This window comes from Sorex araneus, chromosome 3, assembly GCF_027595985.1.
Source record: "Sorex araneus isolate mSorAra2 chromosome 3, mSorAra2.pri, whole genome shotgun sequence".
Lineage (NCBI taxonomy): Eukaryota > Metazoa > Chordata > Mammalia > Eulipotyphla > Soricidae > Sorex > Sorex araneus.
This window is the reverse complement of record NC_073304.1, coordinates 170,952,502-170,969,215: the sequence shown is the minus strand read 5'-3', so window position 1 is coordinate 170,969,215 and position 16,714 is coordinate 170,952,502. Positions and strand designations below refer to the sequence as shown.

The 16,714-nt window shown below is 52.2% G+C and overlaps 1 protein-coding gene across 1 annotated transcript; it reads right to left on the bottom strand.

Annotated features, from left to right (window-relative positions):
• Positions 1 to 301: 301 nt before the first annotated feature.
• FOXR1 (forkhead box R1) lies at positions 302 to 10,618 on the bottom strand. Its single transcript, XM_055133423.1, has 6 exons — positions 10,543 to 10,618; positions 3,287 to 3,382; positions 2,958 to 3,199; positions 2,367 to 2,596; positions 934 to 1,172; positions 302 to 351 (listed from the first exon to the last, which is right to left on the bottom strand). The coding sequence occupies exons 1-6, from the start codon at positions 10,601 to 10,603 to the stop codon at positions 323 to 325; spliced, it is 897 nt and encodes a 298-aa protein (XP_054989398.1). The 5' UTR covers positions 10,604 to 10,618; the 3' UTR covers positions 302 to 322.
• Positions 10,619 to 16,714: the final 6,096 nt, after the last annotated feature.

The following is a 16,714-nucleotide window of genomic DNA, read 5'->3' as shown; positions in this document are numbered from 1 at the left end:
CTTCTACTCAAGAGCAAATGGGCAGAGACAGGTTTTTCTCTCGCCCCCACAAGCCTCTGGTCTTCTTTCCTCCCACCCTGTGGCTTTAGGGGACCCACTTGCTGCGGAGAGCAAACAGAGGGGAGAGGGCACGGCGGTGGTGGTGGTGGTGGTCCCCTGTGGGAGCCCAGGACAGGGAGGCTCTCTCCAGGCTGGATGCAGGGGGTTGCAGTGAGGGCTCTGGAACTGACCCCCACCCCTCCGACCACACAGGCACCCACACGCCAGGCTGCTGCTAGAGATGGACTTTAATGAGGTGCGGGTGAACTCGTACTCTTCGGTGTCAAAGGTCAAAGAGGAAAGGCATCACATCTGTAAGGAAAGGACAGCGTCAGGGGCTACAGCCGGGCCCCTGCCCCCCACGCAGAGCACCCGCTTTCTTCCTTCTCCAGGAAGAGACAGCCCCCCTCTGGATGTAGCTTCTCCATCATGCTTCACACTGCTGGGCTCACAGCTGGGGTCTGCTGTACCCGAACTGTTTCTCCAGGAACCCTGGACCTTCAGAACCCATGCCTGTATATGTACTGGGCAAGGGGTGGGGGGACCCCCAGATCTCAGACTACTGCTATCCTTACCCTTTAAATTTTTTTTTTCTGTTTTTGGGCTGCACCCAGTGATGCTCAGGGCTTACTCCTGACTCACATTCAGGAATCGCTCCTGCTAGTGCTTGGGGACCCATGGGGATGCTGGGGCTCGAACCCTGGGTCGGTCATGTCCAAGGCAAACGTCCTCCCCACTGTACTATGACTCCGGCCTCCATCCCCTCTCCTTCCTAAAGCTGTCCATCTCCCCCCATCCCATCATCCCCAAGATCGTCCCTCACCCCTCAGCCCTGGGTGAGGATCTGCTGACCCCCTCTCCCAGGGGGGCAGAGGCGGGGGGGGGGCATCCCACCTGGCTGGCTCATGCACTTCCGGATGCTCCGCAGCCGAGTGGCGGCCAGGGCATGAACCTCCGCCAGGAACCGAGCGTGGCCCTTCTCCGTGAGCTTCCACAGGCAGCAGCGAGGACGCGGGCTGGCCCCATCCTCGGGGCCGACAGGCACCTTCTCAAAGCTGTCTCGGAAACAGAGGTTGTGGCGGATGGTGTTCTTCCAGCCTTCTGGAGCCGTCCGGAAAAAGGGGAAATGTTGTCTGTGGACAGGGAGGCCCGTAAGGAGAGGCAGGGTTTCTCTGTGAGATGCAGCATCCTTGAGAAGGTTCTCTTCCAGGGGCCGGAAGCTCAGCACCGCCAAGGGGGCCAGCGGCCAGCACATTGGCACAGTGGCTCCCAGCTGATGGCACATGTGGCAAACCCCCGCTGGACACATGGTACCTGCAAACTCTCAGCTCCTCGACCCAGCCTCCCAGCTCTGTGCCCACCCCCAGCACCTGCTTCCCTGCCTCAGATGCAGGACTCACCCCACGAAATGAGTGAGCCTGCCAAGATGAAGGCTGGAGCCAGAAACTCACGCCCTGAGAAGTGATGCCCTCCCCTACCCCTGAGAGTGGGAGGGTCAGTCCCTGGAAAGCACGTGAGGACACGCTGGGAACATTTCAGGCCGCAGCACCCTGAGAGGGGAAGCGGGAAACCAGAGCCAAGTGCATCTATGGGGGCAAGAATTAAGAGAGCGTCCTCGACCTGAGAAAATCACTGGGCCAGGGCAGCAGTACAGCAGGCAGGCTGCTTGCTTTGCATGCAGCCGGCCCAGGTTTGGTCCCCGACATCCCATATCCCCTGAGCAAAGCCAGCGTGCAGAGCCAGGAGTAAGCCCTGGGCATCGTCAGGTGTAACCCAAAAAGCCAAAACAAAACAAAAACAGAAAACATTTTTTTCCAATTGAAAAACTGAAAAAAGTTGAGGGGAGGGGTGTGTGTGTATGTGTTTGTGTGTGTGTGTGTGTATGTAAAACATAACATATCAGACTCCAAGGAACCATTGTTTGTGTGTGTGTGTGTGTGTGTGTGTGTGTGTGTGTGACATAACATATCAGACTACAAGAACCATTTTTTTGTTGTTTGTTTTGGGCCACATCTGGTCATGCATAGGGGTTACTCCTGGCTTTTCACTCAGGAATTGCTCCTGGCGTTGCTCGGGGGACCATATGGGATGCTGGGAATCGAATCCTGGTCGGCCACGTGCTAGGCAAACGCCCTACCCACTATGCTATCGCTCCAGCCCCTCTCAAGGAACCCTCTCGACGCAGATCCAAGAAAGGCGAACTGAGAATGAATTTCTCCTCTCCAACCTTGATGGTAAAACAGAGGCAGGGCCCAAGACTGGAAGGTCCCAGAACAAGGGCCCCGACCCCCTCCCATACCCACCCCTTCAAAGTGCTCCCCACCTACCGCGTGAAGCTATAGATCTGCTGTACGTTGAGCCCACAGGGGGCGCTGTTTCTTAACGCCAGGGCAATCAGATGGAAGTAATTGAGGGGGGGCCTGGCCCAGAGCGGCCCCTCCTGGCTGCAGGTGTGCCGAAGAGTCTGGCTCTGGAGAGGGACCCTTTTGTGGGGGGATAGGAGAGCCACAGGAGAGCTGTCATCCTGGTCCTCTGCCTCCGCCTCCTCTTCTGTGAGCTGAGGAGCAGAGCAGGAACTGGCCCTAACTCCACAGCCTCTACTCGGGAGGCCACTGGCAAGAAGGTACCCGAGAGCCCAGCTCCTTTGGGCACCCCTCAGCCCCTGGTGAGCCCCATGAAGACCACACCCAGGGGTGAGATAGTACAGTAGGGAGCGCGCTTGCCTTGCACGTGGCTGAGCCAGGTTGGATCCCCAGCACCCCATGAGGTCCCTGGAGAGCCAACCAGGAATGATCCCTGCATGCAGAACCCTGAGCATTGCCAGGTATGACCCCCCCCCCCATAAACCAGCAGTGAAGACCACAGCCCGTACCCTGCAGCCTCCTGCCCACCCGCCTGCTTCTCGCACCAAGTCCTACCTCCCAGGGGCTGGGGGAAGAGGCCATCCGCTTCGGAGGGGGCGACTTCTCGCTGGACGAGGGCGGTGGGGACTCCACCATGACCTCGGAACAGCTGTCCAAACCCTTGTCTTTGGGGGGCCGCTGGGGGGAAGGGAGCGGACTTGTGAGTCGCTCCCTTTGGACGGGCGCTGTAGCCCCCAGCTCTCCTGCGGGGAGCACGATGTTGGGGTTCACCCACATCCACGGGTTGGGTTCACAGCCTAAGTCTGTACAAGAGGAAAAGGAGATTTCAGGCGGTGGCCCACAAGCTTTGGGGGTAGGGGGCTCCGGGGTGCAGCCCAGGCCACAGGGACCCCCGCTCTCCTCCTCACCATCCTTAAAGTTGGCTCCTCTGTTCAGAGTCAGGGCTGGTGGCTCGAAAATTCGAAGTCTGTATCTGGCAACTGGCAGGAAGAGAGAAGAGGGTGAGAAGGGCCCCGAGCCTGGTGTACCCGCCCCAGGATCCCACGCTGTAAGGGGCAAACTGGGGCGCCAGCTGCCACTCAGAGCTTCTGACTTTCCTTGGCCTTCTCTGCCGCCACCACACGCATGTATTGCTCTTACCCTCCTGAACGCCTCCCCGGCCAGCCCAGATTGCTTCTTTCACCCGTTTTGGGCTTTGTTGTTAGCGGTTGTAGCGGAGCGTGTGGGCCTATGTCCTGCAGTGCTTAGTAACTACTCCCTACTCAGTGCTCAGATGTGTGGAGAGATCAGAGGTGGTGCCAGAGATTGAACCAGGGCCAGCTGCTGCGAGGTGAGTGCCTTACCTCCTCTGCTAGCTCTCCGGCCTGGCTTTGGATTTTTTTTATTTATTTCTTCCCCTCATCCTTCGGGCCTCTGGGAAAGTCCATCTGAAGCAAACCGTCTCGAATCACCCGTCCTCCCTGTGCTATGTACCTTTCCTGGTGACACCTGCTGACGGCTGCCTCTCATTCTGTCTGATTCGCTGTCTCAGGACTATAGGGCGGGCTTGGAGTCAGTCTCCTACCGGTGCTTTGGAGCTATGCTGGCCGCCGGGTCATAACAAAACTATTACTTTTCTGTTTTGTTTTTGCTTGGGGGCCACACCCAGAGATGCACAGTGGTTACTCCTGGCACTGTACTCAGGAATTACTGTACTTGGGACTGTATGGGATGCCGGGCTGGCTACATGCAAATCAAGTGCTCTACCCATTGTACTATCTCTCTGGCCCTAGAAAACTATTTTCATCACCCTCCTCGCCCCTAGGAGTGTCATAGAGGCTTTAGTTTTGGGTCTGGAAAATGACAAACTTGTTGGCTGGCTCAGTGATTGGAAAGGATGATAGTTACATTGCCAAGGTCCAATAGAATATTCAAAAAAGGAAAAAAAGAGCCACAAAAGGGCAGAACTACCATTTGGGGCAGGGAAGGTGTCCAGAAGTCTATAAAGGAAATGCATTGTGTGAGTGGAAGTCCTGAGTTCAATCCCTGACACCCCATGGACCCTAAGTATCGAGCCAGACATAACCCCGAGTATTGCTGGGCGTGTCACCCACCAATGAAAAGGAGCAGAGAAATAGGTGAATAATGGCAAAGGAAAAAAAATGAAACACTGACCTACAAAGGCCACAGATGATCAAGTTAGTAGAAAAAGACATTAAGGCAATTATTATAAATGGATTTCCATGTATTCAAGAAAGAAGGGGGAATTTAAACATGTGACACTGTGATGGCACGCAGGAGACCCTAGGTAAACGTTTGCTTTTTGGGTTATTTTGTTTTGCTTTTTTGGTGGGGGCTGCACCCAGTGGCGCTCAGGGCTTACTCCTGGCTCTGCACTCAGGGATCACTCCTGGTGGTGCTCAGGGGACCATATGAGGTGCAGGCCAAGCTGCATGCAAGGTAATCAACTTATCCACTGTACTATCTCTCCATCCCCAAGCACTCAGTTGGAAAAAAACCTATTGCTTGATTAATGGAAAATGAGACATAACAATATAGTGACTATAAAGACATCATGAGAGGGAGAAGCCAGAGCCACAGTACAACAGGTTTGCCTTGCACACTGTTCAATCCCTGGCATTCCAAATGGTCCCTTGAGCACCGCCAGGAGTAACTCCTGAGTATAGAGCCAGGAGTAACCCCAGAGCATCGCTGGTGTGATGCAAAAAGCCAAAAAAAACGTGACTGGGGGGCCTGAATGATAGTACAAGTGGGTAGAGCACTTGCCTGGCACATAGCCCACCTGGGTTTGGTCCAGGCCACCACATAGAGTTCCCCAAAGCCCACCAGAAGTGACCCCTGAGTACTGACAGGTGTGGCAAAAAAAAAAAAAAAGACATAATGGGGGCTGGGGTGGCAGCACAGCTGGTAGAGAGTTTGCCTTGCATGCAGCTGGCCTCAGTTCAGTCCCCAGCGCTCCTTATTAAAGGGCCAGGGAACAGGTTTGCAGAGCGGAAGCAATGGGGACCAAAAGGAGCCCGGCTGAGGGGGGCTTGTTGGAAGGAGGAAAGAGCCCTCCCAGCCAGGTTCACAGGTCTCTAAAGAGGCCAGTGTAAGTTGCACCCAAGTAGGGCTGCCTGGGCATCTCAGCGAGCAATTTGCCGTGGGGAAAGGAGCAGAATGGAATGAGGAATAAGAGATTCTGTGCAAGTTCCAGGAATTTAACGGGATGAAAAAAATCTCTAGGCGGTTTCACAAGCCCCACTGCAGGCGCTCCCTGGCAGCTTTCAGGTCCCTTCTGCCCCGAGCCCTCTGGGTCAACCCAACACATACGGTCCCCTGAGCCCTGTCAGGAGTGATCCCTGCGCACAGAGCCAGGAGAACGTTCCAAGCACTACAGGATGTGGCCCCCAAACCAAAAACTGTAGCACTGTAGTCCCATTGTTCATCAATTTGCTCGAGTGGACACCAGTAACATCTCCATTGTGAGACTCATTGTTATTGTTTTTGGCATATCTAATACGCCACGGGTAGCTTGCCAGGCTCTGCCATGTGGGCGGGATACTCTCAGTAGCTTGCTGGGCTCTCCGAGAGGGACAGAGGAATTGAACCTGGGTCGGCCACATGCAAGGCAAACGCCCTACCCACTGTGCTATCACTCCAGTCCAAACCAAAAAACAAGGGGAAAAAACGATCATAAAATTTTTGCCAAACCCACGGTGCTCAGACATTACTCCTGGCGTTGGTTGGGGCCCATATGGGATGCTGAGAATCGAACCCAGGTTGGCTGCGTACATACAAGGTAAATTTAGCGCTACCTACTGTACTATCTCTCTGGCACCCCCAAAACCAGCATAATTCTGGTTTAAAACAATGGACAGCAGAGGGAAGAGGAGAAACGGTTTCAAAGTCCTAAGAGGAAAATGAAACTGGGCATATAAAATTCTGTATCCTGTGACATATATTTCAGAACAAAGGAGGAATAGAGAAATTTTCAGATTTAATAATCAACACTCACCACAACGAATGTTCAAGGCAGTCCTCCAGGCAGAGAGAAAACAAAGACCAGACAGAAATCTGACCCCACGCAGAGGAACTTGAAGGACTAGAAATTGCTACTTCATGAAATACACAACCTGATAGAACACAGAATGGCCTAAAACACTCCAAGCCCAACAAGGCTCCGCTTCCCTCTTGGTGGGTCTATTATTTAATTCCGCTGTGGGGGAGTCTTCCCCAGCCGCTACAACTCACAGCTCCTGGAATTTCAGTCAAAACCCAACTCCTGGGACTGTGAGAGAGTACAAGTACAAGTTGCCTAGCTCCCAGGCAGACCCAAGTTCCATCCCCGGTACCCAAGACCCCCGAGGCATGCCAGGAGTGAGCCCTGAGCCCAGAGGCAGGAGTATGCTCGGGATATCACCGGGTGGGGATAAAAAAAGGGTAAAATCACTCCCAGGGCCTGAGAGAGAAGTGGGGTAGGGGGTAGCTTGTTTGCACGCAGGAGGGCCAAGCCAGGTCCAGGCACCACCTGGTCCCCCAAAACACTGCAGGGAGCACCCCCTCAGCACCGCAGTCCCCCAAAACCAAGAAAAACAATCTCCGTTCCTCCCTTCTTCCCCAAAAATCTTCCATTTATTTATTTTGAGTCTGGGGCGACAACCAGCAGTACTCGGGGCTTACTCTTGACTCTGTGCTCAGGGAACACAACTGCAAGTTTGGAGGACCATATAGGGTGGTGGGGATCGAACCCGGGTCAGCTGTGTACAAGGTCAGCACCCTATCCACTATAGGATCTCTCCAGCCCCTGGCTCTTCCGTTCAAATTCTGATTTTCACTCATTTCACTTGCAAAAAAAAAAAATCTAGGGGCTGGAGCAATAGCACAGCAGGTAGAGCGTTTGCCTTGCATGCGGCCGACCCGGGTTCGATTCCCAGCATCCCATATGGTCCCCCGAGCACTGCGAGGAGTAATTCCTGAGTGCAAAGCCAGGAGTAACCCCTGAGCATCGCCGGGTGTGACCCAAAAAGGAAAAAAAAATCTAGTTCTTGCTTAGTGTCCCCATAATTCTCAAGATAGTTTCAAGAAAAAACGAAAAACAGTGGAGTTCTGAGGAATAGCACAGCGGGTAGGGCACTTGCCTTGCACAAAGCCAACCAAGGTTCCATCCCCGGCATCCCATATGGTCCCCCAAGTAACTCCAGGAGTAATTCCTCAGTACAGAGCCAGGAGTAATCCCTGAACATCACTGGGTGTGACTCAAAAAGCCAAAACAAACAAAAAACCTATAAACTATTAAAAAAAAAATCTGGCGAGGGGGAACCACACTTAGGGTGCTTAGGGCTGTTCCTGGCTCTGTGCTCAGCAGAGATCCTGGCAGTGCTCAGGGGATCATATGTGGCGCTGGAGATTCGAACTCGGGTCAGCAGGATGCCTTAACATCTCTGTGACCTCCCTGGCTCCAGAGCAGAAATCTTTGTTGTTTTGGGTTTGGGTTTTTTTTTTTTTTTTTGCCATACCCAGTGGTCAGGGCTCACTCCTGGCGGGCCTGGGGACCTTTATGGGATGTTGGAGATCGAACCTGGGTTGGCCACCTCCCCGCTGTACTCCCCATGCTCCAGCCCTGTCATCTCCTTCTGATAGCTCACATCTGCTCCATCAGCCATCACAGCGGCTCCTACTTGGACCTCATCCTCCACTCCCAGCCCAGTCAGCCGTCAGTGGTCTAGTCTCCCATCCTCCCCGCCTTCCTCACTACAGCTGGCAGCGATGCCTCCTGGCTTCCCGCACCGTCTCTCTGCACTGCCAGTGTGCCCGCCACAGCAGCCAGAGTGATCTTTCCAGAATATGATTTCTGCAGGATCAGCTACATCATTTTCAGGGCAAAATACAAACGTGGGTATCCATGTGCAAGCATCCTTCAAGACCTCAGTGATGGGGGAAGCTGGAGTGATAGTACAGCGGGTAGGGCGTTTGCCTTGCGTGTGGCTGACCTGGGTTCGATTCCCAACGTCCCATATGGTCCCCCGAGCAACACCAGGCGTAATTTCTGAGTGCAAAGCCAGGAGGTAACCCCTGTGCATTGCTGGGTGTGACCCCCTCACAAAAAAAAAAAAGATCTCAGTGATGGTAGCAAACGTGAAATCAACTCCAGGAGCCAGGGAGGCAGTGCCAGGGCCTGATGCACTGGCTTTCCATGCAGAAGACCCAGGTCTGACCCCTAAGCAGTACCTGGACCCCTGATCACTGCCAAGCGCAACCTCCGAACACAGGGCCAGGCGCAGCTGAGGACCAGTGGATATGGATCCCAAACAAATAAAAACAAGCCCCAATGCAAGCATCCTATGCAAAGGCTCAGCTAACGAGCTCAGGATGTTGGGTATCAATCACTTCCTCCGCTTGAAACCTTTCAGCCAGGGTCTTCCCAGGATCTTTAAAATAAGCTTCTGGGGGCTGGAGAGATAGCACAGTGGGTAGGGCGTTTGCCTTGCACACAGCCGACCCGGGTTCGATTCCCAGCATCCCATATGGTCCCCTGAGCACGGCCAGGGGTAATTCCTGAGTGCAGAGCCAGGAGTAACCCCTGTGCATCGCCAGGTGTGACCCAAAAAGCAAAAATAATAATAATAATAATAAGCTTCTGGGCTCACTAGTTCAGCCCCTGCAACTTTGCTCGTCTTCCTCATTTATTAGGAATACCAAACTATGACACACCCTGCCTGTTTTTTTTTTAATGTTTTCTTTGGTTTTGGTTTGGTTTTGGGATCAGGGGTTATTCCCAGCTCTACAAGGGGGTCCTAGCTCTGTCCTCAGTAATTGCTCTGGGGGTTTTGGGTGGTGCTGGGAGTCAAGCCGGGGTGCGTGCAGGTTCTCGCCGACCCTGCCTTGTCTGTTTCATTCCTTGCTATCACCAGTGTCCAGGACTGGATGAGGCAAAGGAGAGCTGCTCGACCACGAGGACTGCCTGAGTGAAGATCACCCGAGATGCAAATTATGCTAAGTAGACTTGAAGGGTACCCACCTGCCAACAGCATCATCAAGAGTGAATGCTGCTGGGGGGTGAAAGGTGATGGGGTCAGGGGATGGGGACCACAGAGAGGAAAATTCATCAATTGAATTTTCATTTCAAATTCATCAATCCAGGCCCCTGCATCAATGTCCACTCTGCACTTGAAGCCCAGTAACAGTAAAAAAAAAAAATTAAAGAAAGAAAAAGAAAAAGTCTTTTGGCTGTTGTTTTGTGGCCACACCCAGTGATGCTCAGGGCTGTGTACTCAGCGCTCACTCCTGGTCAAGCTCAGGGGACCATATGGGTACAGGGATGGAAGCTGATGGCCAGCCCCATGCGTGCAAGACAAGCACACTATGTGCTCTGGCCCCAAAGACCCATTTTCTATTTTTATTTATTTATTTGACTTTTTGGGTCACATGCAGCGATGCTCGGGGATTATTCCCGGGAGGTGCTCAGGGAACCATATAGGATGCCAAGGATCGAACCCAGATGGGCCGTGTGCAAGACAAACACCCTCCCCTCTGTCCTATCGCCCCAGCCCCAAGACTCGTTTTTTAAAAAGCCCCTGGGTGGGCGCTCTGCAAGTCCCCGGGGGTCAGTATGAGGTGGGGAGACGGCTCTGAACGATGCTGATAGCGGCAGTTCTTTGGGTTTGGTTTTGTTTGTTAAAGAGGAAAAATGTACAGCTCTTTCCTGGCATGGGGGGGAGGGGGGCTGGAGTGATAGCACAGCGGGGAGGGCGTTTACCTTGCACGGGCGACCGGGTTCGATTCCCAGCATCCCACATGGTCCCCTGGGCACCCTAGGAGTAATTCCTGAGTGAAGAGCCAGGAGTAACTCCTGTGCATTACCCAAAAAGCAATAAATAAATAAATAAATAAATAAATAAATAAATAAATAAATAAATCCTGGCATCGGAACGCTTGGCTTAGGTGAGGGAGGAGCAGAACCAGAACCAGAACTCCTCGCAAAATGAGTAGCACCCATGTGCAAACGGCGATGGGCTGACGCAGGACGAAAGTCTCTAGAAAGTTCTCGGCGGGAGCCGGGTAGGGGGTGGAGCCCCGGCCCGACCCAGATGCCCTTTCCAGCCAGGGCCCACCCCAGTGGGAACGCGCAGGGCCCCCGCCCCCCGCCCATCGTACTCACGGTTCTGCTGCGTCGGGGGCAAGTGCTCGGTGGTGCAGGCCAGGAAGACCTCGTTGGCCATGTCCCAGTCCAGCAGCCCCGGCACCTGGCCATGGAGGCCGGCCCAGAAGTCGGGGTGTTGGAGTTTGAGGTCCACCTTCGGGGAGACTGGGCGCCGGGCGGGAAGAGGGGGAGCAGTGGGCTGGGCCCCGGCCGGCCACGTCCTCCCGCGGCCGCTGCCGGGATCCGCTGCTCCGCGTGGGGCCCAGGTGCGCAGCGCTTCCCGGTGGAAGCCCGACCCCCTCCGGCGCCCCCCGCGCCCACCGCTGCGGCTGAGGACCCCCGGGCCCGAGTGGCATCAGGACCCGGCGCCCTCCTGGGCTTTCTGCACCGAGCAGGGTGTGACCGAGAAGCCCAGTGGTTGCAGCCACAATCCCATCACTTGGAAGGGGGCGGTGGAGCCGGGCTGCAAGGGAAACTGAATATATTTTTAAAAGTTGGGGCGGAGCGATAGTCCAGTGGGTGGGGCATTGGCCTTGCATGGGCCCGACCCCGGTTCAATCCAATCCTCGGCATCCCACATCGTCCCCCGAGCACCGCCAGGAGTGATTGCTGAGTGCAGAGCCAGAAGGAACCCCTGTGCATCGCTGGCTGTAACCCCCCGCCCAAAAAAAAAAAAAAATCCTGGAGCTGGAGCAATAGCACAACAAACAGGGAGAGCGTTTGCTTTTCTTGTAGCCGACTAGGGTTCAATCCTTGGCATCCCATAGGGCCCCCCGAGCACCGCCAGGAGTGATTCCTGAGTGCAGAGCCAGGAGAAACCCCTGAGCATCGCTGGGTGCGACCCAAAAAGCAAAAATAAAATAAAAAGTTGATTAATAGGGCCGGAGCCACATCGAGGCGGGTCAGGCGATTGCCCAGCCTGTGGCCCCGCCCAGGGTTGATCTCCCACACCCCATCGGCTCTGCCTAGTACGGCCAATTATGGTCCCTGAGTGCCCAGCCGGGAGTCAGTCCTGAGCACTGCCGGCTGGGGCCCCCCAACAAACAAAATCCACAACATTATTGTTATCTAGTTCCAGTACACCCCCAAAATCCCCGTTACAGGGGCCGGAGCGATAGCATAGCGGGTAGGGCGTTTGTCTTGCACGCGGCCAACCCGGGTTCGATCCCCGGCATCCCATATTATGGTTCCCCCGAGCACCGCCAGGAGTAATTCTTGAGTGCAAAGCCAGGAGTAACCCCTGAGTATCGCCGGGTGCGACCCAAAAAAGCAAAAAAAAAAAAAAAAAAATCCCCGTTACTGTATTTCAAAATCTTCACTAATAATATCAGCTATGAATATTTTGTCATTTTTATTTGTCTCTGGCTGTGACTTTTTCTTTTTTCTTTTCACAGTGTTGGGGATGTAACTTAGGCCCTCAAACGTGAAACGTATATTCATGAGCCACACTTGGGGCTTTCTGTGACCTTTTTTTCTTGACTTGAGAATAATCTGCAGACAGCAGGTCCTTAATCCTAAAATACACATAATCAGAAAACTAGAAATGAGAAACCTGTGAAAGATCAGGAAATAGAGTGCTGATTCCACATTTATTTAACAGATAGCTCCTATGCAACTTCCTCCTGCTGTCCAGTACTGCTCACCTGCGAACTCCTTTTCTGGTTTAGGATCCAACTCAAGATCATGTAACACATTTAATTTCTTTGTTCCTGCAGTCTCTTTTCTTTGGAGCCATTTCTTGACTTTTTGAAAAGGTCATTTATTTTGTTGCTGTCTCTAATTTAGGTCTGATGTTTCCTTATAATTAGATTTAGCTGATGTATTTCTGGCGGGAATACTTCATGTGTTTCTTTTGTTGTTGGGTTTTTGGGGGGAGGCTGGTACACCCAGTGGCGTATTCCTGGCTCTGCACTCAGGGATCACTCCTAGTAGGGTTGGGGGGCTTATGCAGGCTGGGGATTGAGCCTGCTTGGATACATGAAGGGCAAGAGCCCTATCCATTGTAGTACTTTGTGTGTTGTTTTGTTTTTGTTTTTATTTTGGGTTTTGGGGACACCCATGGCTTACTCCTCACTCTGTAATCAGGAATCACTTCTGGCGGTGCTTGGGGGGGCCCTATGGGATGCTGGGTATCAAACTAAGGTGGGTTGCATGCAAGGGAAGTGCCCCAGCCGCTCTCCTATCTCTCCAGCCCACTGAAGTACTGTTTCCTAGGACATCTTAGGACTCCTGATGCCAATTGATCTGATTATCTGTAATGTTAATTTCTGCCACTTGGTTTCCCCAGTACCATTTTTTCTGTTGTAAAAGATATTTTTTTCTTCTTCCTCTTCTTCTTAGTATTTTTCTTTTTTTGTAATTAGTAAACAATCTGTGGGGGTGATGCTTTAATTTTTTTTTCTTTTTGGGTCACACCCAGCGATGCTCAGGGGTTACTCCTGGCTTTGCACTCAGGAATTACTCCTGACGGTGCTTGGGGGACCATATGGGATGCCAGGGATCGAACCGGGGTTAGCCGCATGCAAGGCAAACGCCCTACCCGCTGTGCTATCGCTCCGCCCCCGGTGATGCTTTAAAGTGATCTAAAATCCTGATCTTGAGACTGGAGATTCCTGGGACCTGGGTGTGATCCCTACCACCCCACATGGTCCCCCAAGCCCCGCCAAGAGTGATCCCAGAGTGCAGAGACAGGAGTAAGCCCTGAGCACCACCGGGTGTGGCCCCCAAACCAGTAACAATAATAAAAACAAAAAATCCTGTTCTTGGGTCAGAGAGATAGTACTGGTGCCTGTCTTGCGTGCAGCCAATCCTGGTACCATATGGTACCCTGAGCACCAAGTACAGAACCAGGAATAGCCCTGAGCACCACCAGTTGTGGCCCAAACCCCTCAACCGCCCCCCCCCAAATTAAAAAAACAAAAGGGACTGGAGTGATAATACAGCGGTTAGGGCGCTTGCCTTGCACCTGGCTGACCCAGGTTGGATCCCTGGCATATCAGGTGGTTTCCTGAGTTCTTCCAGGAGTGATTTCTGAGTACAAAGTTAAGAGCAACTCCTGAGGATCACCAGATGTGGTGATCCAAAACAAAAACAAAAACAATGAAATGAAATCCTGCTTCTCACCAAATTTTGATCCACTATTCCTTAGCACCCATATGAGACTTTTTTCTTATTGTGGGGGGGAGGCCTACACCTATTGGTGCTCAGGGCTTACTCCTGGTGGGGCTCAAGGGACCATACAGGGTGCCAGGGATTGAACCAGAGTGATCTGCATCAAGGCCAGCATCCTACCTGCTATACTATCACTCCTACCTCCACGTAAGAGTCTCCCAAACCAAACAGAGACGACAGGGGTTAACATGCTTGCCTGCCATGCAAACTCCCCCCCACCCGTTGGATGCTGAGCACCCCTAGGAGGAATCCCTGAGCACAGAGGCAGGAGTAGCCCCTAAGCACCTCCACGTGTGGCCAAAACTGCACCAAAGGAAAGATTCTTACTTAACAAGGACAGAGAACAAACTTTGTATGTAGGGTCTCAGACTTGGTCCCCAGCTCCGGCTCTCAGAGCACAGAGTGGGTCTAACCTCCAAGTAGCATTGGGTGTGGGCCTGCCCACCCCAAAATTCTAACCTTAATCAGTCATTAATGAGTTTACTCTGAGTATAACATACCTGATGCTTTTTTAATTTTTTTCTGTTTGTTTGCTTTTGGGTCACACCCGGCAATGCACAGGGGTTACTCTTGGCTCATGCACTCAGGAATTACTCCTGGCAGTGCTCAGGGGACCATATGGGATGCTGGGATTCGAACCCGGGTTGGCCACGTGCAAGGCAAACACCCTATCCGCTGTGCTATCGCTCCAGCCCAACTGATGCTTTTTTTTAAAATATATTTCTTCTTCATTGATTTTGTCAGCATGTAAGAAAGAACCTTTCACCATCCCATATTTGTCTTCAGTATAGATGCAAAGGTTTCTTTTAATTTTGTTATTTATTTATTGGTCTTTGGGTCATATCTGGTTATGCTCAGATGGTTCAGATGGTTATGACCAGAGTCACATACCTGACTCTGTGTTCAGGACTTTCTCTGACAGTTCTCAGGGGACCCTATGGGATGCCAAGGATTAAACCTGGCTTGGCTCACATACAAAACAAATGCCCTGCCCACTGTTCTATTGCTCGGGCCCCTGTTTATTTTTGCTTTTTGGACAACACCCAGATGTGCTCAGGGATCACTCCCGGCAGGGCTCAGGGACCATATAGGGTGCCACAGCTTGAACCCCTATCAGTCATGTGTAAGGCAAGTGCCCTGCCACTGTACTGTCCCCTCCAACTTCCCTTGTATTTTTTGTTTTGGGGGCTACATCTGACTGTGCTCAGGAATAACTCCTGCCACTGTGCTCAGGAATCATTCCTGGCGGTGCTCAGGGAACCATATGAGATGCCAGGGATCAAACCAGTTTGGGCCATGGGGCCGGAGCGATGGTACAGCGGATAGGGCGTTTGCCCTCACACAGCTGACCCAGATTCAATTCCCAACATCCCATAAGTCTCCCTGAGCACAGCCAGGAGTAATTTCTGAATGCAGAGCCAGGAGTACCCCTGAGCATGGGTGTGACACACACACACACACACACAAAACAAAACAAACAAAACAAAACAAACCCAGTTTGGCCACATATGAGGTGATTACTTTACCTCTTTAATCTTTCTGACTAGAGGATTATTGTTTTTTAGTGGATTAGGAGTCATTACTGTAATTATTTGTTTATTTTGTTGTGTCGTCACACCCACAGGCACACAGGGCTTACTCCTGACTCTGTACTGGGAATCATTCCTGCCTGTGTGGGGATCAATCCCGGGTGGGCCTGGTGCAGGGTTACTGCCCTGCCCGCTGTACTCTCTCTCCAGCCCTGTAATTGTGTTTGTCTTGTTTAGGGGGCCACACCCAGGGTGTTTGAAGTAGTAGCTGGCTCTGTACTGGACTTTTGGGGGGTATGGAAGGTCCGTTCCTCGGGGGTGCTCAGGGAATTAAGTGGTTCTAGGGATCAAACTTGGGCCTCCTGTGTGTAAAACATGCCATGAAGCTTGTTACGCTATGGCTCCTGTCCCATTATTTGCTTTACTCCCGGATGGTTCCAGATTTATCCAGTGGGTGAGGAAGTCCCCCGCCTCAATCCTGTGTGACACTCCTGTCCCCATCCAGACCTCATCTCTCTATGTATGCCTCGTCTTGTGGACCAGAAGCCTGAGGAAACTGTGTTGTAGTTAATATCTAGCAAATTGGAGCCCCTCAGTAAATGATTTTTTTTGCTTTGCTTTTTGAATCACACCTGGTGATATTCAGGGATTACTCCTTGCAGTGCTTGGGGGAACATGTGGGATGGATGCCAGGGATGGAACGCAGGTCAGCTGTGTGCAAGGCAAACTCCCTACCTGCTGTGCTATTGCTCCAGCCCTCAATAAATGTTTTAATTTAATTTATTTTGGGGGAGGGTGAGTCACACCAGCTATACTCTGCACTCAGAGATATAGGGGTTCAGAGGACCATAAAGGTTTTAGGGGATCAAACCTAAGTCAGTTGCATACAAGGCAGGTGCCCTACCCGTTATACTCTCTCTCTATGCATGTCTTTTTTTTTTTCTTTTTGGGTCACACCTGGCGATGCACAGGGGTTACTCCTGGCTCTGCACTCAGGAATTACTCTTGGCGGTGCTCAGGGGACCATATGGGATGCTGGGATTTGAACCCGGGTCGGCCGAGTGCAAGGCAAACGCCCTACCCGCTGTGCTATCGCTCCAGCCCCTCTATGCATGTCTTAACATTTATTTAACTACTGTCAATAAAATGTTTAACTACAGTTAAAACAATGGCTTTCTTTGGAAAATTTGCTAGGGCTCTCCCTGTGAGACCAACATAACAATAATTTTTTGTTTGTTTGTTTTGGGGTTACTCTTGAGTGTGCTCAGGGGTTATTCCTGGCTCTGCACTCGGGAATCACTCTTAGGGGGGTTGGGGGACCACATGGGATGCCAGAGGTCAAACCCGAATTTTCCTGGTGCAAGGTAAGTGTCCTACCCGCTGTGATAATTTCAATGATCATTTCCCTTATTAAAAATAATATAGGGGGTCAGAATAATAGTACAGCAGGTAGGGCATTTGCCTTGCACATGGCTGATGCAGTTCAATAC